General features: G+C 36.4%; 2 protein-coding genes across 2 annotated transcripts in view; both read right to left on the bottom strand.

Annotated features, from left to right (window-relative positions):
- Window positions 1–12,675, bottom strand: part of si:ch211-196i2.1 (collagen alpha-1(I) chain) — a 63,829-nt gene extending 51,154 nt beyond the window's left edge. Inside the window, exon 1 of the mRNA XM_059526105.1 lies at window positions 12,363–12,675. Coding sequence (XP_059382088.1) covers window positions 12,363–12,483 — 121 coding nt within the window. The 5' untranslated portion in view covers window positions 12,484–12,675. The remainder of the gene's footprint in view (window positions 1–12,362) is intronic.
- Window positions 12,676–13,324: 649 nt separating this feature from the next.
- The window catches only part of cacna1bb (calcium channel, voltage-dependent, N type, alpha 1B subunit, b), a 137,908-nt gene continuing 132,206 nt past the window's right edge, over window positions 13,325–19,026 (bottom strand). Inside the window, exons 48-50 of the mRNA XM_059526108.1 lie at window positions 17,342–17,562; window positions 16,710–17,253; window positions 13,325–13,566 (exon numbers count right to left, since the gene is read on the bottom strand). Of these exons, the coding sequence (XP_059382091.1) occupies window positions 16,726–17,253; window positions 17,342–17,562 (749 nt within the window). The 3' untranslated portion in view covers window positions 13,325–13,566; window positions 16,710–16,725. The remainder of the gene's footprint in view (window positions 13,567–16,709; window positions 17,254–17,341; window positions 17,563–19,026) is intronic.

Consider the following 19,026-nt stretch of genomic DNA (forward strand, 5'->3'; position numbering starts at 1 on the left):
TCAGTGGGAACTCAAACTCAAGGGAAAGGGAAAGGAAAAGGAAAGGGGCACCTAGTACAACAAAAAAAATATGATCTTCCACTTGGTATATTTCTTGCTTCATTTCTGAAAAATAAAATAAAATACTCGCAAATATTTGAGGGAGGTATGAAATTGTATTACTTTTATTAAGTATGTGCTCTGTAGTGATAGCATTTCTTCGGGGCAAGACTTTTTAAAACAGAGAGACTTGTTAAGTCTTAAGAGTTAAGTCAGGCATTTCTCTTCTCTTCTCATTTCTCTAAAGTTCTCTTTAACCTTCTCAGATTGGTTTGAATTGACAGCGCTTGGCAGACTTTGACTACAGAGGAAAAAGGCAAGTTCCTTAGGGAATACTCTGGAGCAAAAGCTCAAAAGACCCACTGTAGAAAGGAGACTTTCGTTGTAATAGCTGTGCATTCGTTCATCTGCCAAGAGCTTAAAGGATCATTAAGTACTATCAGCTTTCTTGCTTTAAAATGTGAGAGATAGTGAAATCAGTGTATCTGAACTGGGAGGTAGTACTCAAGAGTGTCAGCAGGTTAAAAGTGATCAGGAGCAATTCTCTAGTGTGACATGCACAATTGCACAAATGAGACTATCCTTGAATCCTCTTGGTAAGACAATCGATTTAAAAGAAAGTATGTATACTGTGTTTCAGTATGTATACTGTGCACAGTATGAGCATGAAAAGACTGACTAGAATTGTACTTTCAGTGAAATTTTCAGCTTCATTTTCATACTCCATGCAGTATACTGCAAAAAATAATCTGTATGCCATTCTGAACATATAACTCCAAAAACTCAATATTAGCGGCAGGTAAACCATTTGTCAAGTTTCACAGATATTTTCATGACTTAACCCTGACTTGACTCGATCCCTCATCTTAAACTGTCTAAAACAGTGGTGAACCCTTTTGGGTCTGCAAAATAATTAGCTATACAGTATTTTCTGGACTGCAACTTGCGTTTTTATCTTCTGAAACATGTTATGTTTTATATTCCAAAGTGACTTGACGCTGATACAAGGAATCCAAAGTGTTCGCACTGTTGCCTTCCGCGTGCACAGAACAAATCAGATCTAGCACTGCAACTTGGCATCATAGCCCCATCAACAGCAAACTAAATGAGACAACTAAACCTATGAAAGGTATATGGTGACTTAATTTAACTTGTCTGTTGTACAATATGTAGGTTTTGCCGGTCAGTGTGAGCATGTAGTGGTGTTTTTCCAAAAACTTTTTTGCATATGAGAAGGATGCTGTTAGAAGATATTAAGACATGAGAAAAGCCCTTTTTTACATAATAAGTAGCTTAATAGTTTAGCAACAAAATGTTATACTGCATAACGATTCATTCATGAAAAAGGTTCATGCCGAATGAGAGTTCTGCAAGCCCACTATGTGGTTACGTTTCAGTAAGTAAGTTTAGTTTGTTATGGACATAGCCAAAGGCGAGATTATTATTATTTTTTAAAATAAAAGACATTTTCACCAGTTTACACAAGTAAATGATAAGCGGTCTAAGTTATCATACACATACGCAACAAATGCTAACATATTTAAATATTCTTATTACTCAGTAATTCATTATACTGGGTGCTAGTTTTTTCTAGAGTAGGCTATACTCCGTTTGATGGTGCGTTTGATGAATTCCCTACACAAAATGTATCTTTATTTATTTAGTGAAATGCATGCAATTACCAACCAAATAATACACACATTCTTTATATGAGGGTTGCGCTTCACTAAATAAAATTATTTTATAAATACCTGTTTACAAAAAGCACTTATTCGCGAGTTTGATTTACACATAATATCTGAGGGAGTCAGAGCCATGATCACTATATTATAATGGAGAGCAAGCCTGCTGTAAGCCGAGAGATCTGTGCTGGCGCCCTCTCATATTACAATAATGCACTCTCGACATTTGCCATTAAAATAATGGAAAAACAGCCTCAAATGAACTATACATTTTGAGAATAAAGTTTGTAAAAACAGCAATCCATTTCTTATTGGTTAAAACGAACGAAGACTATCTTGTGTTTTTCAAGAGCAACCACCAAATCGGCACCTATGGCATTTAAAATAAATGTTGTTTGTAATGCTGCAACTTTCAGGAAAATATGGTCAATTTAATTATATTATGCTGTAGTATTAAAAAGTACATACTGTATACAATGGGGACCATTTGCACCAATAAAACATTCATATTATGTTCATTCCTCCTACCCACATTAAACTTTAGCCTTAAATACTTTTATAATTATGAAGAGGTCCTTGGAAAATCCTCTCGGAAACTTGGAAAAAGTTAAAAAACCCCTGGGCTAAAATGTAATGCCCAAAACCATGAGAGGCACAAAGACATTGACAATGTCAGAAAAAATGATGTATGTAGAACTAGTCAATACATGTCTATCTCAAAACGGACACTTGTGAATACTCATCTGCAGACAACAACGGGAGACAGATGACTGAAATTGCTCCTGGACAAATTCTCCAAGGTTTATTGCTAACATGAATGGAGGTAATCACAAGGTAAATTTGCATTATTGTTGAGATCAGACATCTCTGTCTAGCATAGGCTGTTGTCAAATACCCATGTCAAACCTTGTCTTTGTAGCAGCAATCCAACCATAAAATTATTTGTCTGCTTTTATTTCAAAGACGTCTAAGACTAGAAACATACTCTACACTGCTTTAAAGACCACCTTAGACCAGCATTCATTTCCATTCTGGTTTGATGCTGGTGGACAAGTACAGCCATGTTGTAAATTTCACCAGAAAAGAATGTTGGTTGACCAAGGTGGTCTTTGTGGGGAAACTGGTTGACCAAAGAACTGTTGCTTTGACAGCTGACCTGAAAGAGAATAGTTACTGAAATGCAGACCATTTATCCTAAAGTCCAATATAGCACCTCCTGCTGGAATGCAACACATACTTTTGTTGTTGTGAAATGCGCTATAAAACATTATGAGAAGAAAAATGAAATTGAGCTTGTATTAGGCTTTTGTATCTTTTTATTATTTTTTTTTACTCAAAACATTTTAAAACTCAAATTCCTGTACTCAAATTTCTGTAGTACAGAAGAAATTTATTTTGATGACATATAAACATAAATGTATAGAGGTATACTGTATATTCATTCATGCAGTAATGTCATTTTTTTTTTTATAAACTATTGGCTAAAAAACTTTTTAATCATGCACCAATTCAAATAATGATCATAAATATTTTGTTTAAGGGACTATACCAATACATACAGTATAGAAACAACTGACAATTGATTCACCTTTTGGCTTGTGTTGCGCTGAAGTTAGATGTGAAAACTGAAATCACCATGAACTTGTGCATGTGTGTTTGTGTGCATGTGAGAAAGTGTGAAAGCCCATGAGGGGAGCGTTGTTCATCTGTAGGTCAGGAGGTGACTGCTTGTAACCTGTGTTCTGCACCAGATGAGAAAAACAGAGAACAGCTTGCAGCAGACCCCTGATGCTACAGATGCCTATAACAAGCTGAGCAGAAACTTTGAGCACATCTGAAAGAGAATGAACAATTCCAGCACAAACACTTCACAGAAAACACTACAAAATGCCAGCATTTACATCACGAAAATATCATATGAACATAGGCAGCATGATCTCATTTGGATTTGTAGACCTATAGAAGTGACAGGGTTTGTGATCTAATAACATGAACCACTTCTATCAACCTATACTTAAACAAACAGACTGACAGTTACTTCGAGGAGATTCATCATTTTGAGAACAAGTCCATGCCTCTATTTTGAACATGAGCCAACTAATAATTTTCCCCCCTAAAAAGCAATTTGGGGAATATTAATGTAGCTCACAGTCTACATCTATAGGAAGCTTTGGAGAACAGTACAGATCCTAACATGAACTATGTTGCGTAACTCAGCAAAAGACCTTTGTTGAGGTTTGGCAGAAAGACTCAGAAAATTGTTTGAGATGCTTAGTTTTGATAAAAAAATAATATCATCCGTTTTACTTGGAAAAACAAACATCTGCAGACAATACTCATGAATATTTTAAAGCAAAGATGAGAGAATTATTTGACTTTCTTTTAATACGGCATAATCACAAGATGTTGGTCCAAGATAAAGATCTCCGCTGATGGTGTATTTGTGTGAACAAGCATAAAGCTAGGAGGCAGAGTGAATTGATACAAAAAAAGAGACAAAATGATAGCCAATACATTTAAAGAGAAGCCTTTATAGGGAAAATGTATATCATTTTCAACATCTCAAGGCCCGTCAAGTGTGATTGAGGAGATCTACGAACAGAGAAATAATGTATATGTCATTCTAAAACATCAATGTGTTATTTTATTTTACATCATATGTAATCACATTCCAACCAGACTGTAAATATTAAGTTACATCTGGGTCATCCTTATCACATAAAAGGCCAGTTAAAGGGCAAGACAACACCAGAAATTGCTCCAACATGGCTGTTTAGTGTCTTGTAAAAAGCTCTTGTAAAATTTTTACAGGGTTTTAACGTGCTGGGCTGAGACTGCCCCCCACCACAGCCAGCCTTCAAGTTAGACCTTCAGAGACCAAACAAAAGCAAGAACCTAGACCAGTTGGTAGGCGAATGTCTCTTTTGACCACAGCATCTGTGCATTGACAGGCTTTAAACTGGTCAGAATCAATAACACTCAACCCGATATAAGACCGCAAACCACTTGAAGACACTTACGTCATGTTCGCACAAAAACATCATGATGAACCAGAGTGAAATATGGTGTTATGATTGAAACAACACATGCCCTTAGTGAATTTTAAAGTGTGATATAGGCACACATTTTAGTGAAAATGTAATCTTGCTGGTTGTCATAAACAGTTTGTTGCGTGAAAATTCAGACTTGCAATACTTTGTGAATAATTAAAACTTGCTTATCTGGTTGGGGATGAGACTGTTTCTGTGTGTTTCCGTTAAGTGGAGTATTTGTTGTCTTTTAGCACACTGTGTGTAATAAATACTTTTATGTATTCAAATTGTGTTTAAAATATAATACTTTATATTTTATGAGTGCGTGACAACAGAAACACATAATTTAGTGACCAAATTATTTCCAAACATGTAAGACCTTAGTTCATAATTTTGAACACAAATTATGATATTTTTATGAAATCTGATCTGAACTTTCTGACCCTCCATAGACAGTAATGGAACTACCATATTCAAGGCCCAGAAAGGTAGTAAGGACATTGTTAAAATAGTGCATGTGACATCAGTGGTTCAACCTTAATTTTATGAAGCTATGAGAATACTTGTTGTGCACAAAGGAAACAAAAATAATGTCTTTATTCAACAGTTTGTTCTCTTCCGTGTCTGTCTTCGATGCACGTTCAGAAATTGTTGAATAAAGTTATAACTTTTGTTTCGTGCACAAAAAGCTTCATAACATTACGGTTGAACCACTGATGAACCATTTACCATTTTAACATTTTTTTTTTCCTTTCTGGGCCTTGATCATGTCCATTGTGTTGCTGTTGCTGCTCAGAAAGATCTCAGATTTCATAAAAAATATTTTAATATGTGTTCTGAAGTTGAACAAAGGTCTTACAGGTTTGAAAACAACATAAAGGTGAAAAAAGAAGAAAAAAAAAAGAAAAAAGAAAAGAAAAGGTTAATTTCTTCACGGCAAACGTCTTCAGAACCAGTCGATTTGACTTTAAAACATAGCTGACCTCATTTTTTTCACCAGAAAGCCTGTCATTATTCAAGACCAGTCAAGCAGAGAGTTTTGAGATATTTGACAATTCACAAACAAGCAGAGACCAAAAAAAAAAAAGACAGTAAAGAAAAAATGCTGACAGCACGATGGTTTTATCATTTGCTATGAAGCCATTTGTCTTGCTTGTCATAATTAAAGCAGCAACCATTAGTCAAGAATAAAAAAAAATACAAAACAATTCTCTCAACATAATTAGAGGCAACTACAAACATTATACTCAGCATTGTGTCAGTCAAGGCTGAAGATTACTGCTTGCTACACACTACAGCAATCAGCATGCCAAACTGAACCAATCCACTCTAACATTTTAGAGTTGCCAAACCACCAGCGATTTAAAAATTTTGATGGCCTTCAGTATATTTTGCTGTATGAATATTTGAATATACAATACACCAAAATAAAGATTTTAAAGAATTTTTATTTATTTATTTATTATAAATTTGATACAATTTTATTCTAGCTTAAAGCATTCTTTTTTTTAATCAACATTTGAATATAGGTCAGTCTCATAAAAATTTATAGTTTTGAGCAAAAATCTAATTCTTATCAAAAACTACATCTGGATAATATTCATTTCAATTATCAAAGTATATATCCCGTAAATTGCTTCCATCAACACCTCCAAAGCTTGCACAGACATAAACCACTCCCTGGATCAACATTTTACTCCATAACATTTTGCAGTTTTAATTTATATGCTGTCTATTGACGATGATCGCATTATTTTTAATATGCATCTGTTTACATAAGAGATCGCTCATTTATGCGTCCTGTTCATGTGTTTTTGTTTGGGAAGATTTGTTCTCGTTCAGAAGATGTTTAATAGTGCCCCCGAGTGTATAACAGTGAAAACAAGAAAAGACGTAAAAACTCGTCTTTGGCGGCGAAATGTTGTCTTCTAAAAGACAAGATAACAAGAAAGAGTTAACAGCTTTACCTTATAATTTAACGCAAGCTAATTAAATCCACCACTGGTTCTGCACAGATATTATAATCAGAGGCTCTTATAATCAAACAGCAATGTGTGTGCCATATTTGGCCCATATGTTCCAAAGGGTTATTTATTTTCCCAGACTAGCCAGCGGTGATGTCATTCATAGTGCCCACAGGTCAATGGTCCCCAGTGTGTGCCAGTAGAAACAGGTTGTTCTGTCGGCTGAATAGTCTAATACATGAGAGTGTGTTTAAGTGCCCATGAACAGCATGACATCATCTGGCATGTTTCAGTGTGGAACACAAGCAGTGATGTTGGGGCTGCTATTCTACAGTAGTCTCAGATACCCACCATTTTTTAAAGATAAATTACAGTATCTTGATAGTTTTAAGGTTTCCCTCCAAGCAAAACAGTGCCAAGAGCACTATTATGTCCAAATCGACAGCAGGCCTGCTCTTGTCAGCCAGCCAGCAGACAGGCACTACTCCTAACTCACGGCGGGTGTTTTCCTTGGATGCCTGAGATATTTTTTTTCCCTGCCTGGATGCGGGAAGCCATTGAAGCTTTCAGATCTGTTTATCAAAAGAGAATGCTACTTTGATAAAGAAAAAGAAAAAAAGAGAGACAACAATGGAGAGTGAGTGTAGTGTACCAACTTTCCCTTTCTAATTATTACAGATGCATAAATCATATTGATGCCAGGTGTTCTCATTATTTTTCTTCCTTGCTAACATAATATTACCATGGTTTCTGCTTCACTGTTTAGATCAACAGCCATTTGAGGAGACAAAGCACCCCACAATGAATCATTACAGGCAGCTGTGCGCTGTTTACAATCTCAATGGTCATATTTGTGGCATGTCACTTTTTTATATATCTAGACATCTGAGATCTGAATCTCATGACCACTGCAAAGCACTTTGGACGTAAAAAACACCAAAGATCCTGACTTGATGATTAGGCTATTTCTTGATTTATAGTTTTTCCCCCCAGCTGTCTGTCTGCCTGACACTGACATTGCAGATACATTACAGCAGTGATTGAGTGTAACATAAGTGGTAATACAGTACATTACGAATCTCACTGGCCTGGAGGCACTAAGGAGGCCTCAGAAATAAAAGGTGCCAACCTCCAGTCAAACCCCCTCAAGGACAAAACCTGTCAGTTTCACAGGTTAACACAATCAAAACGAACCCAAAATTTGTTCCAAGGAACCCAAAAGAAGATATTTTGAAGAATGTTTCAACTACTTTTGTCCTGGCAATGACTGGGGTCCAAAAGAACACTGAACCAGTTTCTTTTAGTCTATATTGGACTCCACTGATTTTCATTACACAGTATGTGACCCTGGACCACAAAACCAGACATACAGTAAGTAGAACAGGTATATTTATAGCAATAGCCAAAAATTTCATTGTTTGGGTCAATATCATACTTTTTTTAATGCCAAAAATCATTACTATATTAAGTAAATACCATATTCCATGAAGATATTTTGTAAATTTCCTACCGTAAATATATTAAAACTTAATTTTTGATTAGTAATATGCATTGCTGAGGACTTCATTTGGACAGCTTTAAAGGCAATTTTCTCAATATTTAGAAATTTTTTATTTTATTTTTTCAAATTCAAATAGTTTTATCTCAGCCAAATAGTGTCCTATCCTAACAAACCATACATCAATGGAAAGCTTATCTATTCAGCTTTCGGACAATGTTGACACTTACGACTGGTTTTGTGGTACAGGGTCACATATAGACAACCCCCACCCCCAGCTTTTTTAAGATATCTTCTTTTGTTTTCCACAGAGTCAGACATACAGGTTGGGAACAGAATAATGTTCAGCACATGACGACAGTATTTTCATTTTTGGTGAACTATCCCTTTATGACATCCCTGAATTCAATAATATGGTGGTCACGTGGTGCAAAACCAACAGTCTCATAGAATGACAGAGACCAGTCAAATTTTTTTAATGTGATGTGAGAAAAATGCACTTAATAATATTATTAAATTCTGGTTAGTGAATAAGCACAGTCCTTCATCCAAGACGTTAAGACTTAGCTACAATATGTTATTAATATAGAAACATATGGTCCTATTTTCCCTTACCCACAGTCACAACAATCCTGAATTCAAAGGCATTTAATAATAAATACAATGGAAAACACAAATGTTTGTTTTTTGTTATCCAGCATGTGATAATTTTGTGTTTTATGGAAAACATGAGCATTAGCCAAATATGATCTCCTACAGGGTTAATATAAAAAAATAAAATAAAATAAAAACCATTGCAATCTGCATCATGTCAAATAATCATATGGGTTTAACATGGGTTTAAAGGGATATTATCAGTGATAATTGTGTATTGTAAAAAACAAGTGCTTTTAATATGTGACATGATGCGTTTGTTTTAGGTTCAACACAACTGTTCAAAGAAACCTGCATGCATCCAATTTAAACAAATGAATCTGGTTGGAAAAAAAGACACCAAACCAAAGAACGCAATTAATCAAATCTGTCAAAAAACCCAAAGCAACTCAAATACTGTAAAGGCAGCTTTGACCAACACAATCGAAGATACACTTTTAAAAGCTTGACTTCACAGCACCAAGCACGTCATCGCGGCAGATTGTGCTGTGTAAAAAACCCATGAAAAGTCTGTTTACATGCACTTTTCACACTCTTCCATCGTGGGCAGCATTCACATGATGTCATCTGTCATAATCATTGGCGATCATATTTTCATCAACTTTCCCAGTGTGTTTTGATTTCCCTAAAACAACAGAAACCGCATGAGCACGACCGGCTTTATTGTGCTGGCATAACTAACATTAACTAATAAATTTTTTTAATAACCTGCCGTCCACCACACAAAGACAAGTGCTAGATATAAAGCTACAGTACCTGGAGAAGCATTGTGTGTGCATGACATAATATTAGGTCTGAACTTGTGGAGCTTAAATGGGCTTTTCATGGCACGCTGTAGCACACCAACTCTCATTGATTACATTCGCTCTTCAGCTGGATTTAATAAAAGTGTTCATCTCTCAGTCTGACCGTAAAATCTGAACTCATAAAGCCAAATCTACCTTTTTGTAGGTTTGCTGAGATCACAGAAGGTTGATTAAAACAATACAAAAATAAAAATAAGAATAAAAAAAGAGCTAAAACTAATGAAGTCTCTTAATTAGCCCCAGGAGAGTGCGTGAGCAAACAGGCGTTTAGTAACTAACACAGTCCTTGTAGTTTATTAAGATTGTTTAGAGCTCAAAATTCTCTCACGAGTCTCTAACAATCTTTTAACCTTTTGGAAAAAGTATAAATTAAATTAAGTAGTTTTAATAGTAGAGATCAACCGAAACTGCTTGTTTATAACTGCTATTACAGTTATTTTTTAATTGCATTTTTTCAATTGTTTTAGTACAATGCACACAATCACAAAATATCCTTTTCACTACACAAAATAAGTGTTTCATCTATACTATAAATGTTTAATTCACAGTAGGGCTGGGCGATATAATGAATATTAGCAATAATATCGGAATAATTTTGATGACGATGTAAAATTTGAACATCGAATATTTCAAATTCTAGCATACTTTCCCAAAAGAACGTGCAAAATATGGGCTGAAATATGTGCCACCAGAAACTGAATTTGAATTGCTAAACTTGAATAATTGCATTGAATAACTGAATTTGAATAACATAATTTGAAAGTGTATTGTTTAATTTTAATCATTGCATTGAAAAACTATATAAACTCTAATTACTATCATTTGAAATTGTATTTATTCAAAAACTGAATCTGAATTGTAGTCCAATAAAATGTGTCCAACAAAATTTGATCCTCACTGAAAATTAAACTCTCTATATATCTTCACCTTCACAATTCAGATTCCGTTCTCAAATTCAATTTCAAGTTACTGAGACAGACATCCGGGTAGTTGGAGGATGAAGGAAGAGCAATCGAGCACAGATCGATAGATAGCATTCATTGGCGCACAGGACTCCTCTTGGGCCAATCACCACCTACGTTTTGGAGTATAGTACATACCGGCCATGAAACAAGTGACATGACCACCATGGATCCTGTGTCATGAGAAATCTATTCCGCTTAGGACTCCGAGTGATCCCATTGGCTCAACAAACATTTAATGGGTATTATTTTTTAGCGCCTGATTACAATTCCTGCAAAACGCATTTTTATTTTTGTTGTTTGAACTTTGCTATAATGACCATTAATGTCTTTTAAATTACATGTTTCATAGGCTAATATATAGCCGACGCTATACGCGTGTGTGTGTGTGTGTGTGTGTGTGTGTAAATTTACATTGTTAATCTACATGATATAATATCGCAATTGCTTGTGCAGAACCGTGTTATTGTTATATTATATAAAGTACTATATTATATCGTGTAAAACGAATATTATATTGATTTTACATAAAGTATGTCAGTTTGTCTTTATTTGATTATTAAAGTTTTCATTTGATTGTCCGCCGGTTCCCGTCTCCTTCTTCCCAATAATTATGGATTTTTTATTGTTACACAATTATAATATAATAACTCTACAGAGTTTTTTTTTTCCGTATAAATGTTCAAGCAATATGCACACTGTCAATGTAAGACATTTATACATTTTTCGAAATACATAACATTTGAAAGAATCTTTACAGAAAGACATACTGTTGTGTATGGCAAATACTGCTTTTTGTGATCAGCCTCAAAATTCCTGATCGGAGCACCCCTACCTAAAACCTCTCTTTGAGGACATCCTTATTTGTAATACCGTGTGTTTTGATATTTGTGAACATACAGCAAGACACAAGGGAGAGGAATTTATCAGAGATGAATCAGAAGAAGGGAGTCCGATGAAATCAAACATAAACACAATTTAATTGCAGAAATCAAAGAACATCAGGTTTAACATGAGCATCATTTGTCAAACCCACCTGCTTATGCATAATGCACATGCAAAGGAACCTATTGCAAATTTTAAAGAATTCAGAAATGAATTCAGTCCAATATAAATTTGTTTGTGGTGATGATGGCATCCTCTAGCCTTCCCCCAAGATTGCTGGAACTAATTGCCCTCACATCTGCCACAACTCTTTTAAACATGTGTTTGGTCAAAACAGTAAGAACGGCTGAGGTGCTTCATGCAGCAATCACTATCCAGTGTTTAACATGTGTGTGCGTTCACACTGGTTCAGCTCATGTTTGGAAAAACAGGTGTGATTTGTGATTTGTGTGATTTAAACAGGCGGGGTTGTCAAAATAGTTCATTGCTGAAGTACCTGAACCTGATCGTTTATACAGTAAAACTTGAAACAACAGCGGCTCCCAGAGGGAAACACTGAACATCAAACATATTGATAAAACAACATTTCCTATGTATGAGAGAAAGTTTATATTTCCATCAATTATTTTAAGATCACATCTTAGATTAAAAAATGTAATATAAAAGTTAGACTGGATTTACCATTTAACATTAAAAAAAATTTTTAAACATTCAAATTAGCAACAGTAATGGCCAGTCAGGCACCTTGTAACGCGCTATTCTCAAGAAGTGTAAACAAACGAACATAATACTCTGTTAGGTACAATAATTAGATTAATTAATTACATTTTGACGTCTTACCTGTCAACAGCATCCCCGAGCCGCTCTCCTCATCTGGTGCTTCAGTTGGACTGCTGTCCAGGACGGTGGCTTTTACAAGAGTAAATAAAACAGCTGTCCATAGTACTGATGCGAGCATCATTTCTGCCTAATTTAGAAAGCCGAAAGACAGGCACTGTGGTTGTTCATCGCATTTTAATTGCTAAGAGGTTAATGAGAACCGTCTGACGACGTTACTAATGTAGTGGCGCCTGTCTACCGTTGAAGTTTGACCGCTTTACCGACGCGCCTCAACGTTACTGTGCTCACCTTGCGAACACCGCGCGCTTGCGTTGCCGCCAGACACCTTCATCACCAGTACAGTATTTGCTCGAGGGGCTCCGCCCACACCCTCGCCACAGGCCAATGAAAAGCTGCATCTCAAGTCTCATTAACATCTCAGTGCTCGAGAATGGCTGAGGAGGACTGGGCTGGATCAAAGTACTACTAATTATGAAATAATCAAATAATTAAATTAATTTTTTAAAAATAATAATAATACCCCACTTAATAATATAAAAATAACATATATTGTTATATAGGCTATATTACATATTACAATATACATATAGGCCTCCATACGAGCGCATGCTGAAGTGTTTTTTAGTGCAAACATGTTCGACGTTTGCTTTAACTTACAAATCTAGTTGAAATGTGTGAATTATGAAATTACTTGTTATTCGTCATTTATAATATATATATAAAATTGATGTATTTTAACAATTAATATTAACAATCTAAAATATATTAATCTAATTATTATTATTATTTAGACATTAGGCTGATGATACACAAGTTGCCCATATCTTTTTTGTTGTTGTTCTTGTCTTTTGCATTTCATATGTTCAGCCTTGTCCATGACACAACATTTTGTATTACCAAATTAAAAGCAAAAAAAAAAAAAAAAGATTAAATTAAGACAACAATTTTAAAAAAAAGTTTTATTTCCATATATCTCTCAATTCAGTGATGCATTTTCATACAAAATGTAAATGGTAGAAATGAGACTGATAAGAGTCAATGAGCAGAAATATATGTCATCATAGATCGATCATCAGATCACAGGAGTGAGGCAGTCGTCTCTGTGCATCGCTCCACTGTTTTCAACATCTCTTGCAAACTGAGAAGAGAAGGGTCTTCTAATTTTCTCCCAGAAATCCAGGGCTAAGTGTATCAAAGATTGTTTCTAAAAAAAAAAAAATCACCAGCCAATTAACTCCTCACAGAAAAACATGGATGAAGGTATAAAATTTCCTACATGCACATACGTATGACATCATAACATGCAAACATGACATCATCCAAAGAGATTAGCCACAGGTCAGTTGGACAAAGTGTACAGCACACAGACACAAACTAGTGCTGTAATAAATTTGGCACCTGGCATATATATATATATATATATATATATATATATATATATGTGTGTGTGTGTGTGTGTGTGTGTTTTACTGTTTTTATTTACTGTTTTTAAAGAGGAAAGGTGATGTCTAAATAAAGGGAAGTCAAAGATCTATTAGGTTCACAACACTCGTATCCATCCCAAGGTGGAAATGGAGGCCAAAAGTACTGTAGTTCACTAAGACATCACATAGTGTAAAAAAATAAAGAAATCAAATGTCTTTACATTAACCTTTCTTTTAGCGACAGGTTGCGTAACACAACATCAATTGCCAACCTATAGTGCAACCAGTGGGCTACAAATACCATTATATTAATTTTTATACTTTCAGAGGGCACATCAATATCAAGCACAATCAGCAATGCATCTGCATTAAAATCTGGCATTTTTAGGTGAGCTACACATCCTGTGTATATAAAGATCTCTGTGAAGCAATGGATTGGTCCCATTGGTGCTAAAGCTAGATTGTGTTGAGTGCAGGTAAAGCTACAGGATGAGGAGCAGTCCTAAAGTGTCATTTTGTTGCATAGCTCCACAGTACTTCAACAGTCAACCTTTTCCCTGCATTTAGGTTATAAAGCGCAACAGTCGAGTTTAACGGGTAAAAATTCCATTCATTTTCTCCATAGCAACATTCTTAAGCAAAAATTCCTGGTAAAGAACTAATGTACCACTCATAATCCTGTGAAAAGATTTGCCAATCATGAAAATCGTGCAAGATATGTTTCATTTATTTAGTTTTGTTTCAGTAGCTTTATTACTAAGCAAGTTGTATTTTTGTACACTGTTTTGCCTTAAATACATTTCTGCTTGAAATTCTCATAAAGACAATGAATGGTAAAACACTTCCAGAACCAAGACCGTTGAAAACAGGCAGCCACTGTTGCGCTCTATTGCAGGCTCAACCTAAAAATACCGCCATGTAATAAACTCTTCAGACAGAAAAGACACCACTGAAGTCGACAAACAGAAGACATGGGCAGGATCAGAGTATAATCCATATTTTGAATAAATCAACCTTAATTTAAATCTCATCAAAAACATTACAATATCTCACTACACTCTTCAAAATAAAGGTGCTTAAAAGGTCTTCACAGCGATGCCATAGATAGAAGAACCAATCAGTCAAAGGTTCTTTAAAGAACCATCTCTTTCTTACCTTCTTTCGCCGTAAGGAACCTTTAAACAGAAAGGCTCTTTAGATGTTAAAGGTTCTTCATGGAGCCATTTAGACAAAAAAGGTTCTTCTATGGCATTGTGAAGCACCTTTATTTTTATAGATACAAGAGAAAATGGACAAAGTGCTTCAAATATGTCTCACCATCTTCCTCAATTACTGAAAAAGAAAGACATGAGCTCATGATATGCCCTCTGGAAACAACACTGACATCAACAGCAACCAACAAATACAACCTTTCAGTCTTCTATAAGTCAACTGCATTAGCTTTTTAATATACAGTAGCATCTACAGTATTTCCCCCTGAATCATTTCAGTAACACACTCAGAAAAGACCGACATCATCAACATCCACCTAAACTTTACAACGCTACAGTCTTTGTTTTGTGCAATCTCTTTCCTCATTTACATGCTCAAGTACATCTAAGAAACAAATATCAGTGACATTTAACCTACAGCATACAGAATCTGTTCAATGCCTTTTTAGGCCAAATGCTTTGTAATGCATCACGCACCAATGTGGCAATAAAATCTCAACGTTTAGGCACTTGGTATCTTACCCCTCGAGAGTAAGACAAGGATTAGACCTTATGTAATGTCCAGATACACTTGGATCATTTACAAGGTACAAAATGGAACATTGTGAAAAGATATTCAATCTACTGCAGTCTGATAAAAAAAAAAGTGAGTTTAATTTGGCCTTTTTTCAGTAGGTGGGAGCAGACCGTCTGTTCCACTCAAGCTAGAGAAAGAAGTAGAATTACTGCAGTGCAAACCTTAAGGTTGTGTGTCCACCAAATAGTTTTTAGCCACTGAAAATGCCAGCAACTCTTTTGAAAATGCCCAGTTGTGGGCACTTGAGAGTGCTTTAGGAGGTGCAGCATTTAGCTGCTTACCTGGTAGACCCATGACGACTAAAATGTTCCTCACACATATAATTTTTTTCATATTAATGTTGTAATCTGTGGGTGTCAGGTGATGGATATTCAATTATTATACAAGTAGAATGTGATGGTTGGTTGGTGTTGTATTTGTCCTGCCCATCCTCTAATGGAAATGGACTGTTAAGGTAAAAAGTAACAGTGATGAATGCTACATTTTACCCAAAGAGGAACACTGTTCAACTCTCAACAACAAGAAACACTGAGCTTGGAACAGACGCTTGCTGCCACGTCACACTAAAACGTGGTGCTTCCACTGCGAACAATTGAAATTATATGCTGGATTCAGAAAAAAACTAAACGTTTTGGTGGACACACTGCCAAAATCCCTAGAAATAACTTTTCAGTCATTGTGTCCTGTGCAAAAAGAACCTCTCAACAATCTCAACAAATCTCAACATCTAAAGGTCTAACTTTTTCCACACAACTGTTTTCACCATAGCTTGTGTTTTTGGGGGTCTTCCTCTCTGAGGTCTGAGGTCTTGATCACAAGCACAGCTGATGTGACCATCTCCCTGCATGTGACCCTTGTGGAATCAGCCCTAATGAAATTAACAGAGGTGGGGAGAGCCACCTGAGGCTAAACTATTCAGTTTGAATCCTATCAAGACCTCCAAGTTCTTTCCATCTTTGCCACAACTTTCGCAAACAGTAACAAGGACGTCTGTAAACAAGAGAGGAACACCTTTATAAAATCATATTGGCTCAAGCTGATGTTAAACAGTTGTAATAGTGTAAACTGCAGAAAGAACTCTTGTTTCCCTCCAAAACTTGGCTCCTCCTCTTAGGGCAAAGATGATAAAACTCACGCTAGATTGAATCATGCTAACACCAGTCATCTCTCTCAGTCTCCTGGTAGCTTCCAGATGCTCTACCGCTCGACTCAGGCGCCATGTTTACTCCGAGGGAATAGTGATACCCGTTGGGAACTCCGCTCTGGCTGCGCGACAGCAGCGTGGAAGTGTGGGCGATGGAGGCTGCAGTCCTAGGGGAGCGGCCTGTGCCATACGTGCTCAAGGCATCGTGGAAGTCATCCGATTCAGACAAGTGCGAGTCTTGCTGGAGGGGACCTAAGTTGGGGTCAGAGCCGATACGAGTGACAGGCACGGGAGATTGGCGGTGGGTGCTACCGCTGAGTAGGGCGTCGTGCTCTGACAGGCCACGACTAAGGCGAGTGGGGCAGGGCCCTGTAGACTGGACAGTGTTGAGCTGGACTGGAGAGGAGTTGGCAGTCTTGTAGGCAACAGCAGGCCGAGGGGTAAGGGGCGTTTGTGGGAGCTGTCTACGCCCGCGGCAGGGTGTGCTAGTGCCTGAGGTATGAACGATTGAAGTTCCTTTAGCAGTGTTAACTCCCTGAAACACAATGGAGAGAAGAGAAAGAGTAAGTCATTACCACACAGCAAAGTGCAGAAGCTAGAGCGACTGAGGGAATCCACCGGACCTGTTTAAGCCTGTTTGGGTCATGGGGTTCTCCTGGCGATGTGGATCTGCTGGGCCCGGCGGACATGCTGTGGCCTTGTTCATGGCTGCCGTAGCGGTCGCAAGAGTAGTATCGCTGCTTCCTTTCCACCTCTGAGGATGAATGGTGCTTCCTCTCGTGAGAACGGCCGCGGTCTCGCTCCCGTGCTCGTTCCCTAGGCAGTGACTCAGTGTTTGGATCTGCTGTTGTATATAAAAATACATCAGACATATTAATCAGCCATATCCTATTCACAGTTAAATTGTGCATTTTTTAAAATGTTCAAATATGATGTTCTGTGGCTCTTTTAAACCTTTCTTGTTTTAGTGTTGTGACAGGCTCAACATAGCAACAGTGGCGTGAGAAAGTTAAAGTGGGACTGTCAGTGAAACAAATGAGCGGGATCTGTTTGCCCAACAAATGGAAGACAGAGAGGGGTACTTAAAAATCAATCATTATTTTTGAGGTTGTTTTGTGATTTAAGTAGTGCAAAAATTACAACAATTTAAATAAAAATTATTTAGTATATCTATTAAATGACAAACAATCTACTGTTCAAAATATAAAAAATATATGTGTAATATTTTTGGAGCAAAAAGTATTTTATGATCACCAAGGTTGTATGTATTATACATAAAACTGTAATACTCTAAAATATTATTACAATTTAAAATAATCATATTCTATTTTAATATATTTTAAAATCAAAATTATTCCTGTCATGACAAAGATGAAATTTTGGGTTGTTTGTTTACTCAAAAATGTGTAATTTCAAATTAAATTAAATGATTAATTATTGTTTTCTAATTTTCTCTGCTTATATTCTCCCCCTATAAATGAATGTATCCACACACTGGGGCCATTTAAATGGTCTGTAAACATTAGTCACTGCTGCCCAGCACCAACCAAAAACCACTATGAACTCAAAACACCAGAGGGCACTTATACATCACCACCAAAGAGCTGGTGACTTGTGTGTGTGAATGTGTGGGCCCTGCATTTTGATGCTGTTGTGATCTTTGACTACAGAGAAAACAAAAACACGTAGAGGAAGATGTATGTGGGTTTCTGTATTTGTTTGAAATCCGAGTACAAACACACCCAACTAAAATGAACTTTCACTGGACTGATGTATTGCTCTGTTTCAACTCAGTCAAAGCTGACTGATCTATTAACAGCAGAGCCAGACTCCAGCTGAGAAACATGTTTGTGTTCCAGTGTTTCTAAGAACAGAATGAGAGGAGCAGGAAAGAAAGAGAAGGAATCATGTAATAAAGAAGTAATTGGTGGTTCATTTTGTCATCCTGAGAGCGCTCTCCTCGTGAGCAACCACAAGTTGCTTTCTCCGACTGCTGACTTTTCCCAGTCATGCCACAAACTGGCCAAGAAACAAAAATCAAAAAATCAATCCGTTCAAAGGCACATTTTCTAGTAATGGTTTGTAAGCCCCACTTGAAGTCAAAGAGAGAGGTTGACAATGTAAATCCTACACCAAAGTGCTTCAGAGAGCAATTAAGAGTTTTTTCCTCGATAACCTGAGCACTGTAATCCTTAAAAGAATTTACATCAGTGTGCTAAGCAAAAGAAGCTTTGATTTTCAACTAATACTTTTCTTCATAATCCTCAACATACTGTACCTATATATAACAAATGTCACATTTTATACC

Source organism: Carassius carassius, chromosome 36 (genome assembly GCF_963082965.1).
Source record: "Carassius carassius chromosome 36, fCarCar2.1, whole genome shotgun sequence".
NCBI classification, from domain to species: domain Eukaryota; kingdom Metazoa; phylum Chordata; class Actinopteri; order Cypriniformes; family Cyprinidae; genus Carassius; species Carassius carassius.